Genomic DNA, 20825 nt, shown 5'->3' with positions numbered 1-20825 from the left:
CACCGACGGTAGTTTCCAGAATCTGGCAAGTATGGGTGGGTGGGGGGTGTTTTTGCTAATTTTTAAACTTTTTTTGGGATATTAGTGAAATTAATAAACTTAAGAGGTCTAAAAGTAATTAAAAAATACACTAATATTTCTGGAATAATGTGTCAAACAATATTTGGAGAATAGGATTGAGAATATTGATAGAATAATGAACCAAACACACCCAAATATCGATTTTGATCTCCTTGGAACGTGTGACATTCTCATTGTTTTTATTAGCTGGTTATATGTGCGATGGATGAGCGGCAAACTCATTTTTTTTTCTTAATGGAGAGGGCTGTGAGTAGGATATAGAATATAAAATTGAGGAAATTTAAGGACCAAATACAGAGATGTAAAAAATATGGCAACTCTTGTATGCAAATTGAAAAAAGAGAATGTATTGACTTATTATATTACTTTATAAAATAATAATCGCGGCGCCGGCCAACAAGCATTTGAAAATTGACTGGTAGTTTTAGACTACAATAATCATAATCAAAATCAAAGGACCCTCCTTATTTGTCAACCATCAAAATCATAATTAGTAGCCACCAACAAATTGAGTTAGGTTATATATATTAATCAAATCTACGGTCTCAAATTCAAATCTTCCTAACTTTCAAAATTTAAGTGAAGGTTGTGATAATGGGTGTTACGCGAGTCTTTTCTGAGAATTAGTCCAATGTGTTTAAGTTTGTCTGAACACCTTCATTATACTCACACACACCAAAAAAAAAATAAAAGCATCTAGATGATTTGAAAACTTTATAAAATATTTTTATTGTATTATTATTGCTTTCAAAAACAATAAGACATAATAATTATATATATATATTCCAATACAAGTGAAAGGTGTGATTGACCTCATAGCGGATCTAGAAATATTTGTTAGAATGGGTCAAAATAAAATGTAATAACATATAATATTCATATCCTATGTTTTTAGTTTAAATTGACATAAAAAGAAAAAAAATAAAATAAATATTTTTTTTAAATCATGGTCCACCCTCAATGTACTCTAGATCCGCCCCTGATTGACCTTACGGATAGATAAATGCTATCCCTATCATGGTGTTTATGTCTTTCATTGGGAGTTATATGATAAATAATTTTGAATGAATGAATCTTCTGAAAGCTTTTAAAAAGATTCCTTTAGTATATTTCTGGGTCTAAACATGAATTAGGCCTATAAGTGTGGATTTGGACAGAACATAACATTCGGATAAGTCTAGGTTTAAGGTTCGGTTTGTGTGTAAAAGGCATGATTCAACCAACTTGTCATCATCCTTATAAAATTCAAATTCCTTTATGATAGTCAAATGACTCATCCTGACTCAAATTGTTGCCGGCGTATAATATTAAAATTTCTTATAATCAAACTTTTGAGAAAAGTTTGATTTTATACTTTAAATTAACAAATAAGCTGCCTAATTATTTGAACACCTCAAACTTTCAATAGGACAACCTATAGTTTCCATACATTATCAATAAAAAAACAAAAAAAAAAAAAAAAAAAAAAGGAAATGTCACTATACTTATGTGGGCCAGAATCTGGGCTTGGCTGGGCTGAAGTTGGCCCAATTTGATATTCCAAATCAGTGAGTCCGTTTGGTTTATTATTTTGGATAGAATTTTGAAAATAATATTGGATAGTTGAATATGGTGATTATTACGAGGTAAAATTTAAAAATTAATAAAAAAAAACTCATTGGTTTGCTAATTTAACTAAACACCCCAATATATAAAAATTTTGTAAAATAATCAAAACACCCCCACCCACCCACAGTGCCAAATCCTAGCCACCACCACCGGAATCTGGTCAGAATCTGACGTTATGACGCATACCATTCGGATCTAGCCGAACGTTCGTCAATCTGACCTTTTCCGGCCAAATCCAGAATATGGCCGAACGTGCGTCAATCTGGCTGTCAACAACCGCAAAAAGCTAGATCGTTGACGGCCAAAGATATGGTCATCGTTGTCGGTCAACGATGACCCTTTTTTTACAGGCTAGTTCCGATCGTTTGTAGGCTGTTGTGACAGATTCCGACTACCACCAACAGTGGTTGCCGGAATCTGGCAACTATGGGTGGGTGGGGGTGTTTTTATTAATTTTTAAACTTTTTTCTAGGGGTATTTAATGAAATTAATAAACTTAAGGGGTCTAAAATAATTAAAAAAATATAATAATATTTCCTAAATAATTAAACAAACAAATATTTTGGGAATAAGATTGGAAATAGGGTATGAAATAATAAACCAAACGCACCCAGTAATGTTACACTCACAAACTCTTTTCATTAACTTTCTCTCATAAACGCGACGTGTCAGTTTGTAATTGGTCAGCTCGCAATAGGTCTCGTCTGTCAAACAATGGGTCCCGTTTATCCAAATATGAACTGTCACATCAACGTTTGTGAGAGAAGTTTGTAAAAAATATTTATCAATCTATCTTTATTCATTCCAAATATGAGCTTTGGGCTCAAAATGGGCCTGAAATTATATATTTTTCGTCCTGTACTAGTATTGAAATGAGTGTCCTTGACGATATACACCGAAACTACAAGGACGAAAATGTGATTCTCTACAACTTTTCCTTATCCATTCAAATTTCAATCTTCATCAATCATGAAACCCATATATATGAAAGCCAAAGCACCAAATTTAACCAAAAAAATAAATAAATAAAGAGAAAAATGGATGGGATTATGCAGATGGGCCTTCCAGTTCTGGGAATTGTAGCAGCTGCAGCTGTAACATTCTATGCAGTAAGCTTTAATGAGATTAGAGAGGTACTTCAATTTCATTGCTTATTCTTCACTTTCTTTCTTCTTTAATCAACTTATTGCTTCTCATTCTTTAGTGGGTTAATTGTTGTGTGTGTAGAAATCTTTTAGAGATTTGGAAGATGAAGAAGATGAAAATGGAGGGTTCAAAACATCTCTGAGCTCTAGGAAAAGGAGGGCCAGAAAGAAAGCTGATAAACAAGCTAAAAATTGACCAACTGGAAGCACTTTTTTTTTTTTGTAAAGGTGCTTTTTGGTTTTCACTTGCTTTCTTGCATATCTTAGACTGTGTTAGCAAAATGCCTTTGCTTTTGCTTTTGTTGAAAATTTATAATATTACAGAGTTTGACATCACAAAAGTACTTCTTTTTATAGTTTCAGTGGCTGCAACTTTTGGGTAAACTCTGGAAGACCTTAATTTCAGTAGGGATTATTATTTCTTGCCTTTGACTGATTAATCGCTTATTAACAGTATTTAACAACATCAAATATAATGAATGAGTTGGGAGAGAGCAAATGGAAACAGTTGAAAGATGTGCTTTATTGAGATAATCCATATGTTTATTAAGTTAACAGACTGAAAACAAAGCTTGATTTACATGAAAGACTACAGATTTTTCATCATAATCAACCATTATCATTTACTTCTGCTGAGATTTGAGTTCCTTCACCCTCTCCTCGGTGGCCTTCAGTGCTTTCCCATATTTGCTTATCAACTGTAAATCAATACAAAAAAGAAGTCAAAACGTTGCATACATATAAACTACGAGGTATAATTTCTGACGGCTTTGAAGAAGCTGTCGAAAACAACCATGTTTAATATTTTATTTCTATATTTGCTATTTCATAAACACAAACTGCATTCAAACATTTTAGACTATTAAGTTTCACATTTGGAGAAGTGGATGATCTTTTGAAAAGCAGTACAAGAAATTAGAAAAGGACTTGTGGTTATGCATGCTCGTGTGAGCACATATATAAACACAGAATTATGTCATTTTCGACTTCGAAATTTCAGAGAAAGGCTATTAAGGCGTCTGTGCAAGAGCAGGAGATTGCTCTTAAAGTAATGAGCAGACAGCAAAAGATTGTATAGTTGTGTAGGGGCTTCAATTTCATACTCTAAGTTTGATTAAACACGTGTCAGAAATTTAAGGGTTATGAACTAGAAAAGTAATGATATTCAAAATCTAATACTGGTCTGTGATTCAAGTAATCATGAAGGAATAAAGGTCGCAACATCACTAGGCAATTTCAGTGAACAGTAAACCCATTCCTAGTTCTGAAGGATCACAAACAAACATCATTCCAATCAAATAGGAAATATATACTCTCTAGTTGAATACTAGCAAAGCAAACAGAAAAAAGGAAAACCCTCTTAAACTGACCTCATCAACCTCTTCCGGAGTTATTATAAATGGAGGAGACATCATTATGTTGTCACCAGCAACACGAACTAACATACCATGCTTTTCGCACTGGGCTCCAAAGTATGCTCCTATGCCTGTAATGCCCATTATCAAGTACTATTATGAGGAAAATAGAGGCGATTCATGCTTCAGTTCTATTCTCACCAATAACTACCCACATACCAAAGAAAAAAGGGACTTACCCCATTCCGGAGGGAATGGATCATTTGGAGACTTGTTGTCTGCAAACTCTGTACCAAGAATCAAGCCAGTTCCCCTTATCTGCAGAATCAGATGAGCGTAACAGTGGTAACTATCTAATTTTAAAACGTCTTTATCAACCAAATAAAGCAAGATACACGAACTACAAAATCTACCTCTCCAATAATAGGACTGTCAGAGAAGGCTTTTATACCATCTTGAAACTTTGGTGCTACGCTATTTACTTGCGCAACAATATTTCTTTCCCTACAAAGATGTAAAACAAGTTTTAGTCACTATAATATTTAATGAGGACTAGTGTAGCAAGAGGATCACAGGAGTTGGTTTTGAACACACCATGAACAAGTTCAATTCCCATCATTCACCCATAAAAACAAAGAAATAAGATCATACGAAGTACAATGTACAGCAGAATGCATAAATTTACATAACTTATATCAAAGGTCCACCAGCCACCAACCACGTTTATGTAGAGTTTAATGTACTGAAAAATGTCCCATTTAATGGGGATTTGCTCATGTAGCTTACTATTGTTGAATATAATTATCCAGTCACCTTAATTGTCTTCTTTCCAGTTAGTCTAAAAGGGTCCAACCAAATTTCAAGATTTGATAGAATGAAATCTGAAGTTTTCCCAAAAGAATACATTTAAAGTTTTTATGCTCTAGAAACTTGACATTGAAATCAATTTTTTTGAATTTTCTAGAGATGGACAGAAAGAAACTCACTTATAAATCTTGAGTGCTTCAATGGCAACAGCGCAGGATACAGGGTGCCCAGAATAAGTAAATCCATGAGAGAAAGTACCTGACATAGAGGAAATTAGAGATATTATCCAAGAACAATGAATTTAGTCAAATTTAGCGAGTATAACTATCATACCAAGTTTGTTGCTTTGAGAGTAAATGACATCTGCAACTTCAGGACTCACAAGGACGGCTCCAATGGGCATATAAGCAGAAGAAAGAGCCTAGAAACATGATATCAGTATAATGCTCAATAACAAATACTGTCTGAGGATATGAGCATCCTATCCGTGCATTTAAATTCTATCCATTTATACCTTTGCTAAAGAAACGAGATCTGGTTTAATATTGTATTTATCACAACCATACATGGTCCCCAGCCTTCCAAATGCACAAATTACCTAGAATATATCATACTGAAGAAAGTGAGGCCAAATTTGAAAATCAACAGTAAAGAACTTTCCCTATAAGTGTTAGACATTCAGTAATACAAAAATAGAAAAGGAAGTACCTCATCTGCAATGAAGAGTATGTCATATTTTTTCACAACAGCTTGAATCTGAATCATAGTTGAAAAGCTTTAATAATTAAAATGAAAGTGAAATAGAGAGAGGTAGGTATTTGTCCACTATTGCACAATAAAACAATAACAATCGAAATGCAGAAGTCGCATGTTGCATTTATGAATAAAGTTGAATTAAGAAAAAATAAGTGCCAACTTTGAAGCACTCATACATTCTTTAACCTAAACACCGAAATATTAAGTACTAACAAACTCCACAGTGCGTCGTGCATGTAAAACATTAATATGGCTACTTTATTCCTAGCAAAGACTACACAAGTTTGTATCAAAACAAGTATTCTGTATCTTTTATGATTAATGAAATGATATGTTTTTATTTTAAACCTACATAAGATATGGCCTGAACCTTTCTGCAAGCTGGCATACACTCATATTTTAATCACATACATTGATATAAGAAAAATAACTACCAATTATTACACAGCATACAGGGTATTTTTTATTCATCTGGCAATCTGAGCCGATGTCTATGTGATAAGTGTTAAAAAAAAGGGCAGTTGACTCTTTGTATGTGAATACGTCAAATTATGAACGTATTCACATTTCATTATGGATAAAAGTGTTCCTCAAATATGTATATATATGAGCAAAACACTAGAGAAACTGGCAACATTGCTTTTCAGCTTTAAAGTCAGAGGTTGAGGGTACCGTTTAGTCAGTATACTACCTTACTAAAAACTCACCTTCTCAAAATAAGTTGCAGGAGGAGGTATCACACCTCCTGCCCCCATGACAGGCTCAGCAATAAATGCGGCTATCTGAAATCAACAACCATATTAAGTTACAAAGTAATCCAACCCTTCAAGTTGTAAAATAACTTTTCAAATACAAGGTACACAATGCTAGCTAGACTTTACCGTCTCTGGTCCCTCTTTGAGGATGAGATCCTCTAAATTTTTGGCTAATCTCGTTGAAAACTCCTCTTCTGTCTCACCTGAAATATAAAGTAGCATGCATAATATTTTGCAACACCATAGCATTAAATTTTAAAAAATCACAACAATAAGAGTGTAAAACCACCTGGAAGATGGTAGCGCCAATAATGAGGACAGTCAGTGTGCAATACAAATGGTGCAGGCAGATCAAATTTTTGGTGCAGAGCCGGAAGGCTGCAATGGTTTTTCCCTTGTTAATAAACTCAATAGTTTTATAAAATAGGTACCACACTTTTAGTAGTAAGTTTTTCTTACCCAGAAAGACTAGCTGCAATCAAAGTTGAACCATGGTACCTGAAACAGAGTCATAGATAGCATAATATACTGATTACCTGGTAACAATACTTAAAGAGGAATATATGAAAATAATATCAAATTAGTGCTGAAATTTACGATTTTGCTCGTGCTATAAATTTCTTCTTATTTGGTCTTCCAAGAGCATTATTGTAATACCAAACCAGCTTCACCTACAATATATAATTCAGTTCACCACCATCATCATCAGTGCTCTTCTCATGAATATTTCAAGGGACAAAGTGGAAGTAAAACAACATGAAGATGAACCTTATTCTGTAACTCCTTAATCCAAGTTCTTATATATCAAGAATTTTATTCAAATGCTGGAAGCAAAAGAGGGTAATAAACCAAGTGCTTAATCAAATAAAGAAAACCTGAGTGTCATTGGCTTCCGATCCACTGTTTGTAAAGAAAGCTTTTGCCATTTTGTTTGCAGTAAAATTATCGAGAAGCTCCTTTGCAAGATCCTGTGAGATAAATGTTGATTCAAATGCCATTAGAAGCAACTTTAAAAAGATGCCGTTTGTATATTTTGAAACAAGAGGAACAACAGTGATCATATTGTGGAGGAAAAGAAAAGATATCTACATATTGTGCAAGATTCAGAATGAGAGGAAATATAGAGACCAAAAAAAATCCAGTGTTTATTAATATTAAATGAACTTAAAGAAATATATCCATACCAAAGAAGGTTTTGTTGTACGATTCCAAAATGAATGATAAAATGGCAGAGTATTCAATTGTGCAGTAGCAGCAGCCACAAGTCGAGGTTCATTTCCTCCTGAAAACATTCAGAAATATATAAATCATAGATGCTTTTTCACAATAATCAAATGCATAGTTGGACTAAGAATAGATATGCCCTTATGCGTACGGTTTTTTCTACTGAAATAACAAAAAAAGAAGTGAATTTTACACATCTAACAAGAGAAGCAAAGAAAAATGTCTTTGAGACATGCTATTGATACCTAAGGCAGTGCACCATAGACCAGCAAGAGCATCCAGATACTTCTTCCCATTAGTGTCATATACATAGCTACCCTGGACCATTGATCAAGTTGAAGTTAGCTAGTTATACATTTGAAGAAGAAGAGTGCGCACAATTAGTAATAAACTAAAATATACCGGTTATAGAATATAAATCTAAGAAGCATACCTCTGATTTTTCTATCACCAGTGGATGCAAATCATTAGTTTGCCACCCTGCTGTAAAAGGTGCGAGCATATCATGCCCTTTAAATCTGAGAGAAAAATATGTAGAAGTGTCAAATGAATAGTAGATATCATGGACACTATACAGGAATAGTCCATTATTATAAGAACACGACATATATTTTATACATATTAAGCTATCATCAAACTAGATCCATTATTTGACATATTCAACCACATCCTCACTGCAATGAGGATTTGTTTGTGTGATTCATAGAAGCAGCACATACCCTTTAACATTCAAATCATCTTCCTTTTGCAAAGATGCCTCAGTGCCATACAATCTAGCAAGTAAAGGAACTCGACACAAGTTCTCTTGCAAACTTCTAGAAGCAGCAACATGCTTTTGATATGAACCAAGCTGTGAGTAAGAAGAAACACAAAAATAGTACAGATAAATTAAGGACGACAAGCAATAAAACAAAGGAACTAAGTCAACAATGAACCAAGCTTTGCACAAATTACTTTTTATGAATGATCCATTACTAGACACAAAATTAAAATCATATCACTCTAAGTTCAACACCTACATAACTCAAATGCAAATCAATGATGGCTTTCAAAAAGATACATCACAAAACAAACATCAGACAAATTAACTATTCTAAGTGATTAAAAATCTCACTGATTTCCAGAAAAAAATAAAATAAAATAACAGTAGTTAACCACAAATGAAGTCAACAAAACCATCTAATAAAAAAAGATAAAAACTTTCTAATCTCTTTCCACCTAAGCAAAACCAAAAGCAAGCGAAATCTGAGAAGAAGCCAAAAGGCTATCAAAATCTGGAAACTCAAATGAAAAATAATTTTCAAGAAGCAAACGCAAGTACATGCATGAAACACAAAAAGTTGTCAAAGAAAAGTGATACCTGTGCTCGAAGAGACGATCTAAGAAGCTGTCTGATCACCATGTTGCCTTGCTCCAACATGCAACAAGAAGAAGGAGAAGAAGAAGTTTTTAAGAAGATAGGAAAAAGTAACTGAAACAGAGTGACAGTCAGCCACGATTCTTTGTTTTTATTGTTATTGGACTATAGCTTCACCTTAAATCGAGGATTGATTTAATTTAATTTAATTAATGCAAATAATGACAAGAATTACAGTCAAGCGTGACGAAGCTCTCCACTAACAAGTGTTTTTACCAGATTATCCTCTGCCGTCATCACTAGATATTTATTTATTATTTACTCTCCAACCAAATTCCAATAAAATTGGATTTTCTTTTAGAAATTATATAAATTTAATAACATTATCGAATGAAGTCTTGAATAGGGTTAGATTCATGATCTTGAAGTAAAATATAAATAAAATTATATTCATAAACAAATTTTATAGATAAAGAATTGAATTGTACGAGTAACATTTCCATATCAATATATTTATGAAAAATATTAAAATGAGTTGGGGTAATATGGTAATTTCTTGGATCATGTAATGATTACGAGAAAAGATGAGGGGATTAAAATAATTAACAAAATCCATTAATTTAATAATTAAATCATACTTAACAATGGGGGGACCTTAAGGCAAAAGGATATTAAAAAAAATAATAATAATAAAGTTATTTTAATTCTATTTTTATTTTTTTTTTTGTTTTTTTTGTTTTTTTTTTTTTTAGATAAGGATCAATTTCAATTGGCAAATTAGTCAATTTTAGACAACTACCAAAGCCATAATAAAATTTATATTTATTTTACCATATTTTAATTCTAAATACAATGTATATTTACATATAAAATTGAAATTATTAATTAATTAATACCATAAATGATGTAATAAATGGGAGTGAATTAATGCGAAGATTTTTAATTTTTTATTCTTACAAAAAGAAAGAATATTTTAATAGCTTAAAAAAAGGTAAAATTGATGATGTCCTTAAAGGTTGGATACTTGTTGCGTGGGGTACCTTGGTTCCCATTATATTTAAGGGTTACAATCTAGTCATTGTCAAATTGTCACACCATCAAATTTATCAAAGACTTTTCATTCACATCCTCAAAAGTCTCAAACGCACAAACTTACCAATAGAATGTTACAAATAAATCACAAATAACTATTTTTAAATAGTATAATAGTTCTATTGAGATTTTTAGATGTATTAAAATTTAAAAAATCATAAATTTAAATCTTTACAACTATTAATGAAGGATAACTATTAAAAATTTATCTATCCGTTAATTTCAGAACACCAAAAAATAATTAAGGTGTGCGTAAACAGATCTGGATATCTTCAAATACCGAAAAAAAAAGAAAAAAAAAAAGATAAGTCACAAATATAATAAATAGCCTTAGAATTCAAACCCCAAAAATTAATAAAGAAAACAAACTTTTTTAATTATCAGACCAATCCCTTTTAGATCTGAAAGTTATGACGTCATATATACTAATCCACATTACATCAAAATCACATCCCTTAGAGATAAAATCTCAAAGACAAATATGACAACCGTTAATGAAGGGCTTTTTGTAGATACCAAGCCCACGACAGGTTAACCGATCATGAGGTATATGGTTTACTCCCACAATATCGTGGGTTCGAACCCCCTGATCACCTGTTACATGAAAAACCGTTGTATCTCATTTTTCAATGATTGAACGGTTCAACAAAAGCTCCAATTTTGAACTCGATTTGCGAAAGAAGTTTGGTTCTTGATTATCCAAAAACAGAAAAAAGGGGCTGCAACATACTGAAATGAAAAACTGTAAACCATGTCACATTGTAAACAAACCAGTGTTGAATGAGACTTAGATTACCAATAATTCAGTAAAGCAACAATGAAGGTCGGGTTTACAGGGTCAAAAAGGATTTGAATGAAACCCTTTAGCCATAATGAAAGATTGACTGTCTGTTGTTTTTTCTAAAAAATCACCTCATTTACAAACTTCTAAAGCCGACATGTCATTTACCAAACCTCATCCGTTGAAGAACACAGAACTTGCTTGAACCATGCAACACAATTGTATTAGCAACATAATCAAAACTGAAAAAGGTTCCAGGGGTCAAGCAGCTCATTTAAAGAGGTTTCTTCAACTTGTTTTCCACTTCACTTGTCAACCCAGATGATTTAAGGAAAAATTCTACACCCATGTTCAAGGTTAAGTCAAGCGTATCTACAAACCAGATCCAGATGCATGCTTGTGACCGGTACTTGCTGGGACGAATACAGGAAGCTGGTTCGAGACTGAATCCCTTTTGAATCTGGATTCTCGAGATAAGTTGAGTGCCACCCTCTCTTGGCTCTCTCTGGGATTCAAACCTCTCTCATTTTTTAGAATATCCCTTGTCGGGGCACTCAAAACTGGACCACCAAAGAAAATAGAGTCTCCTGTGTACATCAGCTTCTCCGCTTGCTGTACTGGAGCCTGCATTGCTGAAGAAGAAGATTCTTGGGGTGGAATAATTGGTCTTCTATTTTGACCATTAATTTGTGCACTAGAATGTGGTAATCCTATTTGTAAGGATGACCTGTTCCGAGTTTCTGATGCTGATACTGGAACAGATACATACCTCCCAGCTTCTTGGTCCCAAACAACTGATGTCCTCTTAACATCTCTAAGAAGAGAAGCAGCAGGAGCAGACAGCAGTAATGGATCGGTAATGCCTCCCTTCTGCATTATCTTCTCATCAAATCCTGATGAAGTGTTGGTTGTTGACTTGTTGATACTAGTGAAAGCTGCTGCTGCCTTAGAAGCTGCAGGACAATCAGGAACACCAGGACCTGATGCAGTTGCGTTAAAATGACCAAAAGCATGAGCTTGTGGCAGAGGGCTAAGTGTGACTGGCTCATGAATCTGGCTTGGACTGCTGAAGCTACTCACACTTTGAGTCCCAGTTTCATACTCATCACGGCTTCCTTGACTTGGAGCAAAGGAATTTTTAAGTGCCAATAATCCCAGCTCATTCTTGTTCTCTTTATTTGCCCCCATATCTGTGCTCACACTACTTCTGACACTCAGATTGCTACTGGAGCTGAATTCAGAATCGGGCACACAGCGATTATCAACAGGTCGTAAAACAGATGACGATGCCCTAGCTTTAGCTGCAGCCCTCACGGCTTCATTCGAATCTAACTTTGCAAGCTTCCAAGCACTAATACGAACAGGTCTTTTGGGCACTTTGTTCCCTCTTTCTGCAACTCCAGCTGCATCTGGATCAACAGTTGAAGGGACCATTCCAGGCTCCAAGTGGGGTACAACTTCATCCTGACAAACCATATTCAAAACAAATCTTTTAAAAGCCTCAACCAGTTTTGAGACTTTGTTTCTGTATAAAACAAGGAGATAGAAGCTAGAAGCTTAGCTCAGCAGGAAATGTTGTTAACACTGCTAAAATAGAACAAACAGATTACTAGGGCATGTGCCTCCAATTATAGAATTAGAGGCAGGCTGGTTTTATGTAATTGATCATTTATATGGAAACAATAATGAAAGGTTTGGATAAATGGCCCTCATTTTACATAGAATATGACAAAACTTATAAGCCATTACATTTATGTCTTTTGAATGGTTAAGATTACATTTATCATGTGTCATTTATGAGTGAAGCAGAAAACTTTTTTGGGCTTATAAGTTTGATCCGGGTAGAATAAGAAAGTTCAATCCCTTTTCCGTATATTATAAACATAACTATATATAGAAAAGTGGATATATACAGCTCTAAAATTAGAAGAAAGAATAAATAAATAATAATATCCGAGGTGGAGTAAACATTAATAATTTCATATCCAATTATGTTATATAATAACTATATTTTAAAAATAAAAATTGCAGTGATGAGCAAAGTTGTCATCTGAACACTTCGATAGAGAAACAATAAGCCATCAAACGAACAATCTATGACTAAAATAATTTAATATTCAGATAACATATCTACTCTAAAAAGCCTACTCAGGATCCTTCAATAGGTTCACCGAAGGTTTTGTAACATGGAGAGTTAAAATGAAAAAGTAAACACTAAAGGGTAGTACCTGATAATCGACGAATATCCTTGGAGGGGTACACCAAGCCCCCTTATACGGCAAGCCCAGAGAACTTCCGCCACTCATGCCAGTTGTGGTAGATCCAGTTGGAGAGTATAACAAATTTGGCACTTCCTCATCCACAGATGCTCCAGCAGGTGCCTCACTCATTGCTCTCATTGCCACAACATACTCATATGTTGTGATACCCTAATTTCATATAAATCAAATGGTAGAAAGGAACTTTTAGAGAGGTAAATTTTAGATCTGCACAAAAATTACTCAATGTGTCTACTGTATCTGTTATCATCTATTTTATTCTTTTATTTTTTATTTTTTTTATCTAACTATATCTACTTACCAAAAGGGTAGAAATTTTACTACCTTCCCAACACAGATATGATTGTAAGATTCCAAATTATTACTCAATCATATAAGCACCACACAAAACACGAAGAGAAATGAAAGCAAAATAAAGTTTTTGGCCACTGACCTTTCTTATCAGTATCATGTGGAAAAAGAAAAGTTCACCCAGAGGTATACAAGCCAGGATGGAAACACCGGTACATATAAACTACACAAAATTTAGATCCAGAATTAGCATTAGAGTTTTGACCAGGATATACAGATAAACACATGCCAGTTTCAGTCTGTGACATGAGATGTACCACAACTACTGCAAATGGGGCACGAGAGAAACCATTTCCAAGTCTGTCAACAATTTCAGTTTCCATGCCTTTCTTATTAACAAAGCAACGCACAAGGACAGCAATACCAACTCCTGCTTCAATAACAAGCTGAATCACACACAGACGAAGAGAGCACCATCAATGTTTGAAAACATATTTTTTTTATAGATCAATTATTACTCAAAATACAAACCCAAACAAGACTGATGGCCATAAGAAAGATAAAAGTCATATAATTTTTGTGTCCCACGCAATTGTTAAGCCACTGCAACAATATAATAAAACGAGGTTAGTTTCTAGTAACTAAACCGTTAAATGACGTTTACTCAGAATAAATGGAAAGATAATTCAAGATGCAACATGAAAATATACCCGGCAATGGTGATCAAAACCATCCACACATTTATCACAACTTCTGCAATGCTTACTGAACTTGCGGACCTGCAGCACGAAAGTCAGGCTTCACATAAAAAGCTTTTAATAACAGAATAAAGTAGGCAATAAATATCAGTTTTCTGTTAGGGAATTGCACCAATTATTTGGATTACTATTATAGGACTATAGACTTTAATAGATTTATAACCCCACTGACTATATTTCTGTGTAAATATGTAGGCATGCAAGTTCGCCGGGATGTTGTAGAACAAGAATGTGATACAAGCATTGCACAAGTAAATATATTTTTTGTATTTCTTATCAGGAAAGAAAAAATCTTGTTCTACTATAATATTATATCTACATGATATGTACCACTGCCCTAATGTACTAGTTATGATGTAATACCTCAGCATTGCACAGTGTGCAGAACAATGCATCATCACCCTGTTGCTCAGCTGTCTCTTCCTCTTTACGGCAATCTTCATGAACACACACCGCGCACAAGATTCCTCCAATGTTACAATGAGATTTTCTGGTTGCTGGTTCTCCTGGAATATCTACTCCCACACTATCTCCTACTGAACCTTTCTTACTAGAGTTTGCTGCCCCTATGGAACTTCTTGAAAGTGATGATGGGGAAGAGTGCACCCCACTACCAAATTCATCAAATTTTCTAGGTAGGTCCTTCGCTGATAACCCATGTTTTATGTTAGATTTGTTTGTTACTTTACCATCAAATTTGGACATTATGCCAGGATCTGCAGGATTAATTGCAGTACAACGGGCATATAGAATGAATACGAGAAGTGCCTGTCATGACATGACATTAATACAGGAACAACATCAGACATGAAGGCTATGTTTCTTTATGCGGAAAAATGTATAAATAATGGCTTTGACGACACAATAATATGAGTGCAATAAAACATGATACTTTTATTTTTTTGAAACCTAAAAATCCCTCAACCTTCCCTAGAAGCTCACCAGCTTCTAAAGTGGAGCTACTCCGAAACCCTATTACCTTGGTGGCCAACAAACTCATGGGACATAATATCCCAAGTAGGTGGCCCCAAAAAAATTTGAAATTTTAACTTCTCAGTAGAAACTAAAGGAAACCAGTAAACCCAACCCTTGGGGTTAGCAAAATATTACATTTATTACAGGTCTGTGGTCAGGCCACTGAAAAAAGAAAAGACAAACACATTTTTCTTCATTTGGGAGAATTCAATCAACTCTATTCTGCATTTTGTGCTTCAAACATGAGGGTGGTTGGAAAATTCTATAATCATGGTCTACTATTCATCTAGAGAAGCCATCTGAAACATATAATTCAACTAAGCACTTTCTAAGACTTTTGTTGACCCTGACCAGCAAATTCAATCCTGTGCTCAATCTGGTTAGTACTTTACATTGTACTTGGTCTGAAACCAAGCCATCAATTTTTATGAAGGCACTTCAGGTTTGACCCATAACTGCCTTCCACTCACAAGGAAAAGAAACAAGGACGAGGCATGCACTTGATAAGAGTAAAACCTTTTTCCAAACACTACCAAGGACCAGTCCTTGAATTGGTAAAATTAAGTTTTCAATGTCAATATATTAACATGTGGATTGACCAAGTGACTCGCTTCTCTTGTTTGAGTCCATGTCCAGGTCACTGTTTCCAATTCGCTTAAAAAAATCATATAGAATGAATTCACATACCACTGGAGAGTAAACAGCAAACAAGGCGTATTCCCAAGTGTGGCCTCCAAGAAAAGGAGCAAAGAAAGCGTAAAATGCAACCACTAACAAGCAGAATACAGTAATTGCAACAACCTATCAAAGGTAGGGCCAAAGATGCATCAGAAACTAAAAGATATCAAAGGAAAACGAAATCAATTAACACAAATTGCACAACCATAATCTACAAGTTGAAAATAATTGAATGCAATCTTGATGGATGCAACTGATATGTGACTAATTAACTACTTCACAAATTATAATAGCATTTAAAATCTCACATCATCCCATGTACATGTTGAGCTTAATTACTGGACTTCAAGTGGATCCAAAGAGGTGTCCCACATGCTCTATGTATATACTTTAACCAAAAGAACGAGTTGATTTCAACACAAAACTCTGTCAACTTGGCTCTAATATCATGTTCAGTAACCTTCAATTTAAAAAATAAAAAAATAAATAAAAAAAAACTTATGCTGATAAGACCATATGAAAGGGTCCGCCAATATTGCTCAAATTCTAGCACATATACAAAACCGCAACCTAAAAACAAAATGAAGATCAACTATTGCCTAAAAATAGCACAAAGACATGCTCAAAGTTTAAATTAGCAGAGGTCTAATTCAATATGGCAAAGAATAACAAAACTACAAAAAAAATGAAATAAAATTACAACATGTGATTTTGTAAGTGATTTTCTTATCCTCATTATCCACACATTACACAACAACCAGTAAAAAATATATATAAACACAACACCCTAACAGAATTAAACCCATAACGCATACTAAACACACTCACAAAACAAGTAAAACCTATATTTAGAACACCACAAACCTAGAAAAAATGAAACCCACATGGGAAACACGGATCATGAACTGCTTTAAGCTAAATACAAAGAAACACAGCAATGAAAGCAGTGAATAAAAGAAACCCTAGTCAAACTCACGAAAAAAACAGAGAAAAATGTTGAAGTAAATACCTGAAAGGTGTGTGCAGGGAGTTGCCACCCATGTTTTCTCACCATAACTGCCCGCTTCTCAGACCTTAAAAAGAACAAACAAAAACCCACAAAAACCCTAATGCAGACCCAGAGAGACAAACTAGAGAAGACAACATCAAGTGAAAATAAGCTCCATTTTCATTCTAATAGAATGAAAAAGGGAAAAGGAAAGGAAAAGAAAATAACAAAACTAAAAACAAATGAGTGTCCAAGAAATAAACAAGTGACAGAACAAAGAAAAAGGCGTTGACGCAATGAATGAATGAGTTAAAAGAAAGAAATGAATCAATTTTAAATTAAAAATTAAAAAAAAAAAGAGAAAATTAAGTAATAGTTGAGTACTTTTGTGTTAGGTATTTGTTACTCTTTTGTTTACTGAAAAGAGATTAGGTTTGAGTGTTGGGTTGTGTGCGTTAATTATGTCGGAGAGTACTGTTGGGTGACTTGGGTCCCCATTCTATATTATTCTTTCCCTCTTTATGGCTGGGCCTCTTGGCTTACTATATTAGAGTATGTCGTATGCAATACACTAACCACTTGACTTGTATGTTAGTGAGAGGTCTTGCAACTACTTACTTTACCTGATTTATTGAGCTTGTAAAATATTTAATCGATCATAAGATTAGTTGAAATGAGTTTAAAATTAGTTAAGGTATACAAAGATCTTGCGTTTAAGACACACATGTAAGAAGCATGTCGTGACAAGCACTGAATCACAACAACAAAAATTTCTTGTTATGGTATGATTCCATTAACCAAGATCACGATTTTGACTGAATAATCAGCATAAAATAATCATACAAGGTTATGTGATTTTACCTCCGGATCTCTCCAATATAGGATTGAGTGTTTTTGGCGTGAATTGGGAGAGAGAGAAAATAGCTTGATTTTATTCAAGTATATTTCCCAAAAGAATTCTCATATTTAAACTAAAAACCCTCTTCCTTTTATAGTGTAAATCCAAATAGGAATTCATTAAGGATTACCAATCCTTGAATCTCTATTTTGGTAGGATTCCACTACTCCTAAAGGAAACGATAGATATTATCCTATTTAAATATCAAATACTTAATTAAATAAAAAACCTATTTATTTAATTCCATAAATATATATAAACTAATGAAATAAATATATTTAATTACTTTATATATATTTAATATTTGGGTTTTAATATATTTAATTAAATTAAATATATATATATATATTAATTAAAATTATTATGAATCTAATTTTGCTAAAAACTCTTCCAATAAATTAGATAATGGCGTCAATCCCTTAGCAAAATTACTAAAGTGTCTTTTTTGTCCATAATGAAAAAAATATCCCTAGACTCCCAAGTTACCGAAATATCCTTTTCGGCCTAAGGACAAGATTGTTCTTCTATTTCCATTTCTCACTTACCTATCTTCTATGTTTGTGACCCAATCAAGATTGACTCACTTTGCTTGCGGTGTCCCGATAACTAATTAAACATCAAGCATTAGTGTTTTCGCGCACCAATCAAGATTGACCTCTAACAAAGTATCATGATTCCCCAGTAAGTAAAGAATCAACGATTTAGGCTTACCTTGTCTACGGTATGGTTACTGTGTAATTCGATCAATTTCATCATCTTTTATCTCATCAAGGTTTGAGGTACAGAAGTAGTGTCTACCTCAAAAGCTACCCAGACATGTTATATATTTGGTTCTTGAATCTGATGACTATAAAATTAGATTCGAGCACCATCTCGATTTCACCGTGACCACAGATTTGAGATCGTAGTTCTTTAACCAAATATCTCGCTGAGATAAGATATCCTATAACCAGAAGTGATAAATCTTTTGTTAATCCACCATAGCCATAGTATACTTCTCGATGTAACCAATCATCATCGTTATGGTAATCCCTAAAAGAGACAACGTTAGGCTAGTGTCAAATCACATCGATATTTACATACGGTGCTCTGATGATCTCAAGTCGAAGGACCACGTGTACCACCATCTGTAAGAGGATATATTCCACAGACACTGGGTTTATCATCTCATGTGGAATCCTCTAATTGGTCAGTCAAGTGTACTTGCATAAGTAAGCACCCATGCGTTGTACTTGGTTAATGCCCACAACCTTGACATGTGAGACATGTCACTACCTTTCGATAGGGTCACTCAAAGTGATGATAGTCCCTTCGTATAATCTATGTCCTTGGTCGAATTTATACTATGACTGCGGGTAGTTTAAGAAGGGCCACTATTTGTGCTCATAAGGTTTTCACAATTAAGATTTATAACATTTAATTCCCTCATCATTTGTTTTAACCTTTCTAATGACATATATTATTTTATTTACACACAGTAAAAAGATGCTACGGTATATATGCTCATAAATAAGCAATGTCTTTTTATTCATTTATTTGAAATGAGTTTACAAGAGCTAAAACATTAGCTCTAATGCACATACTCTAACAATATAAAGTGGCCACCTACCACATTTGTGACTTATTTGGCTTCACCTACAATATTTGTGACTTACCTTGTCCATTAGGCTTGTAAAGTATTTAATGGATCCCAAAATTAGTTAAGGTATGTGCAGACTAGTCTATTAAGTTTATAGGATGTTCAATAAATCCTGGGATTTATTGAGGTACGTGCAAGCTGGGAAAAAATGTATTTAAACATGTACATATATATTCATATAGTTGTACGTTCAAATTGGACAAAAAGAAAATGGATTTGCAAATGTATAACTTAATCAGATCAACTATTGCCTAAAAATAGCACAAAGACATGCTCAAAGTTTAAATTAGCAGAGGTCTAATTCAATATGGCAAAGAATAACAAAACTACAAAAAAAATGAAATAAAATTACAACATGTGATTTTGTAAGTGATTTTCTTATCCTCATTATCCACACATTACACAACAACCAGTAAAAAATATATATAAACACAACACCCTAACAGAATTAAACCCATAACGCATACTAAACACACTCACAAAACAAGTAAAACCTATATTTAGAACACCACAAACCTAGAAAAAATGAAACCCACATGGGAAACACGGATCATGAACTGCTTTAAGCTAAATACAAAGAAACACAGCAATGAAAGCAGTGAATAAAAGAAACCCTAGTCAAACTCACGAAAAAAACAGAGAAAAATGTTGAAGTAAATACCTGAAAGGTGTGTGCAGGGAGTTGCCACCCATGTTTTCTCACCATAACTGCCCGCCTCTCAGACCTTAAAAACAACAAACAAAAACCCACAAAAACCCTAATGCAGACCCAGAGAGACAAACTAGAGAAGACAACATCAAGTGAAAATAAGCTCCATTTTCATTCTAATAGAATGAAAAAGGGAAAAGGAAAGGAAAAGAAAATAACAAAACTAAAAACAAAAAAGAAGAAACGAGTGTTAAAGAAATAAACAAGTGACAGAACAAAGAAAAAGGCGTTGACGCAATGAATGAATGAGTTAAAAGAAAGAAATGAATCAATTTTAAATTAAAAATTAAAAAAAAATGAGAAAATTAAGTAATAGTTGAGTACTTTTGTGTTAGGTATTTGTTTACTGAAAAGAGATTAGGTTTGAGTGTTGGGTTGTGTGCGTTAATTTTGTCGGAGAGTACTGCTGGGTGACCTGGGTCCCCATTCTATATTATTCTTTCCCTCTTCATGGCTGGGCCTCTTGGCTTACTATATTAGAGTATGTCGTATGCAATAAACTAACCACTTGACTTCTATGTTAGTGAGGGCTCTTGTAACTACTTACTACATTTTTTATTTACTTGATCTATTAAATTTATAGTATATTTAATGGATCATAAGATTAGTTAAGATGAGCTTGAGATTAGTTCAGATGTGTAAAGGTCTT

At 33.8% G+C, this 20825-nt stretch overlaps 3 protein-coding genes across 4 annotated transcripts; 1 reads left to right on the top strand and 2 right to left on the bottom strand.

Moving 5' to 3' along the window:
• The first annotated feature begins 2659 nt into the window (after window positions 1-2659).
• Window positions 2660-3197, top strand: LOC116112021. Its single transcript, XM_031398188.1, has 2 exons — window positions 2660-2822; window positions 2917-3197. The coding sequence occupies exons 1-2, from the start codon at window positions 2727-2729 to the stop codon at window positions 3028-3030; spliced, it is 210 nt and encodes a 69-aa protein (XP_031254048.1). The 5' UTR covers window positions 2660-2726; the 3' UTR covers window positions 3031-3197.
• A 144-nt stretch (window positions 3198-3341) lies between these two features.
• Window positions 3342-9245, bottom strand: LOC116112175 (gamma aminobutyrate transaminase 3, chloroplastic). Its single transcript, XM_031398351.1, has 19 exons — window positions 9092-9245; window positions 8451-8581; window positions 8165-8249; window positions 7977-8049; window positions 7692-7789; window positions 7383-7475; window positions 7105-7178; window positions 6967-7005; window positions 6797-6885; window positions 6634-6710; window positions 6460-6534; window positions 5705-5752; window positions 5511-5594; window positions 5330-5417; window positions 5176-5254; window positions 4603-4693; window positions 4429-4507; window positions 4205-4320; window positions 3342-3532 (listed from the first exon to the last, which is right to left on the bottom strand). The coding sequence occupies exons 1-19, from the start codon at window positions 9149-9151 to the stop codon at window positions 3458-3460; spliced, it is 1554 nt and encodes a 517-aa protein (XP_031254211.1). The 5' UTR covers window positions 9152-9245; the 3' UTR covers window positions 3342-3457.
• Window positions 9246-10954: 1709 nt separating this feature from the next.
• Window positions 10955-20553, bottom strand: LOC116112091 (probable protein S-acyltransferase 19). 2 transcript variants are annotated; one of them, XM_031398288.1, is made up of 9 exons: window positions 20129-20553; window positions 15952-16065; window positions 14653-15057; window positions 14242-14310; window positions 14063-14134; window positions 13849-13977; window positions 13674-13754; window positions 13190-13390; window positions 10955-12425 (listed from the first exon to the last, which is right to left on the bottom strand). In XM_031398288.1, the coding sequence occupies exons 1-9, from the start codon at window positions 20171-20173 to the stop codon at window positions 11334-11336; spliced, it is 2208 nt and encodes a 735-aa protein (XP_031254148.1). In that variant the 5' UTR covers window positions 20174-20553; the 3' UTR covers window positions 10955-11333. The 2 variants fall into 2 exon arrangements, with proteins under 2 accessions (XP_031254148.1, XP_031254147.1); XM_031398287.1 differs by lacking the exon at window positions 20129-20553 and adding an exon at window positions 16952-17164.
• Between the last annotated feature and the right edge of the window lie 272 nt (window positions 20554-20825).

This window comes from Pistacia vera, unplaced genomic scaffold (assembly GCF_008641045.1).
Source record: "Pistacia vera cultivar Batoury unplaced genomic scaffold, PisVer_v2 Contig656, whole genome shotgun sequence".
Taxonomy (NCBI): domain Eukaryota; kingdom Viridiplantae; phylum Streptophyta; class Magnoliopsida; order Sapindales; family Anacardiaceae; genus Pistacia; species Pistacia vera.
This window is presented reverse-complemented; position numbering and strand designations above follow the sequence as displayed.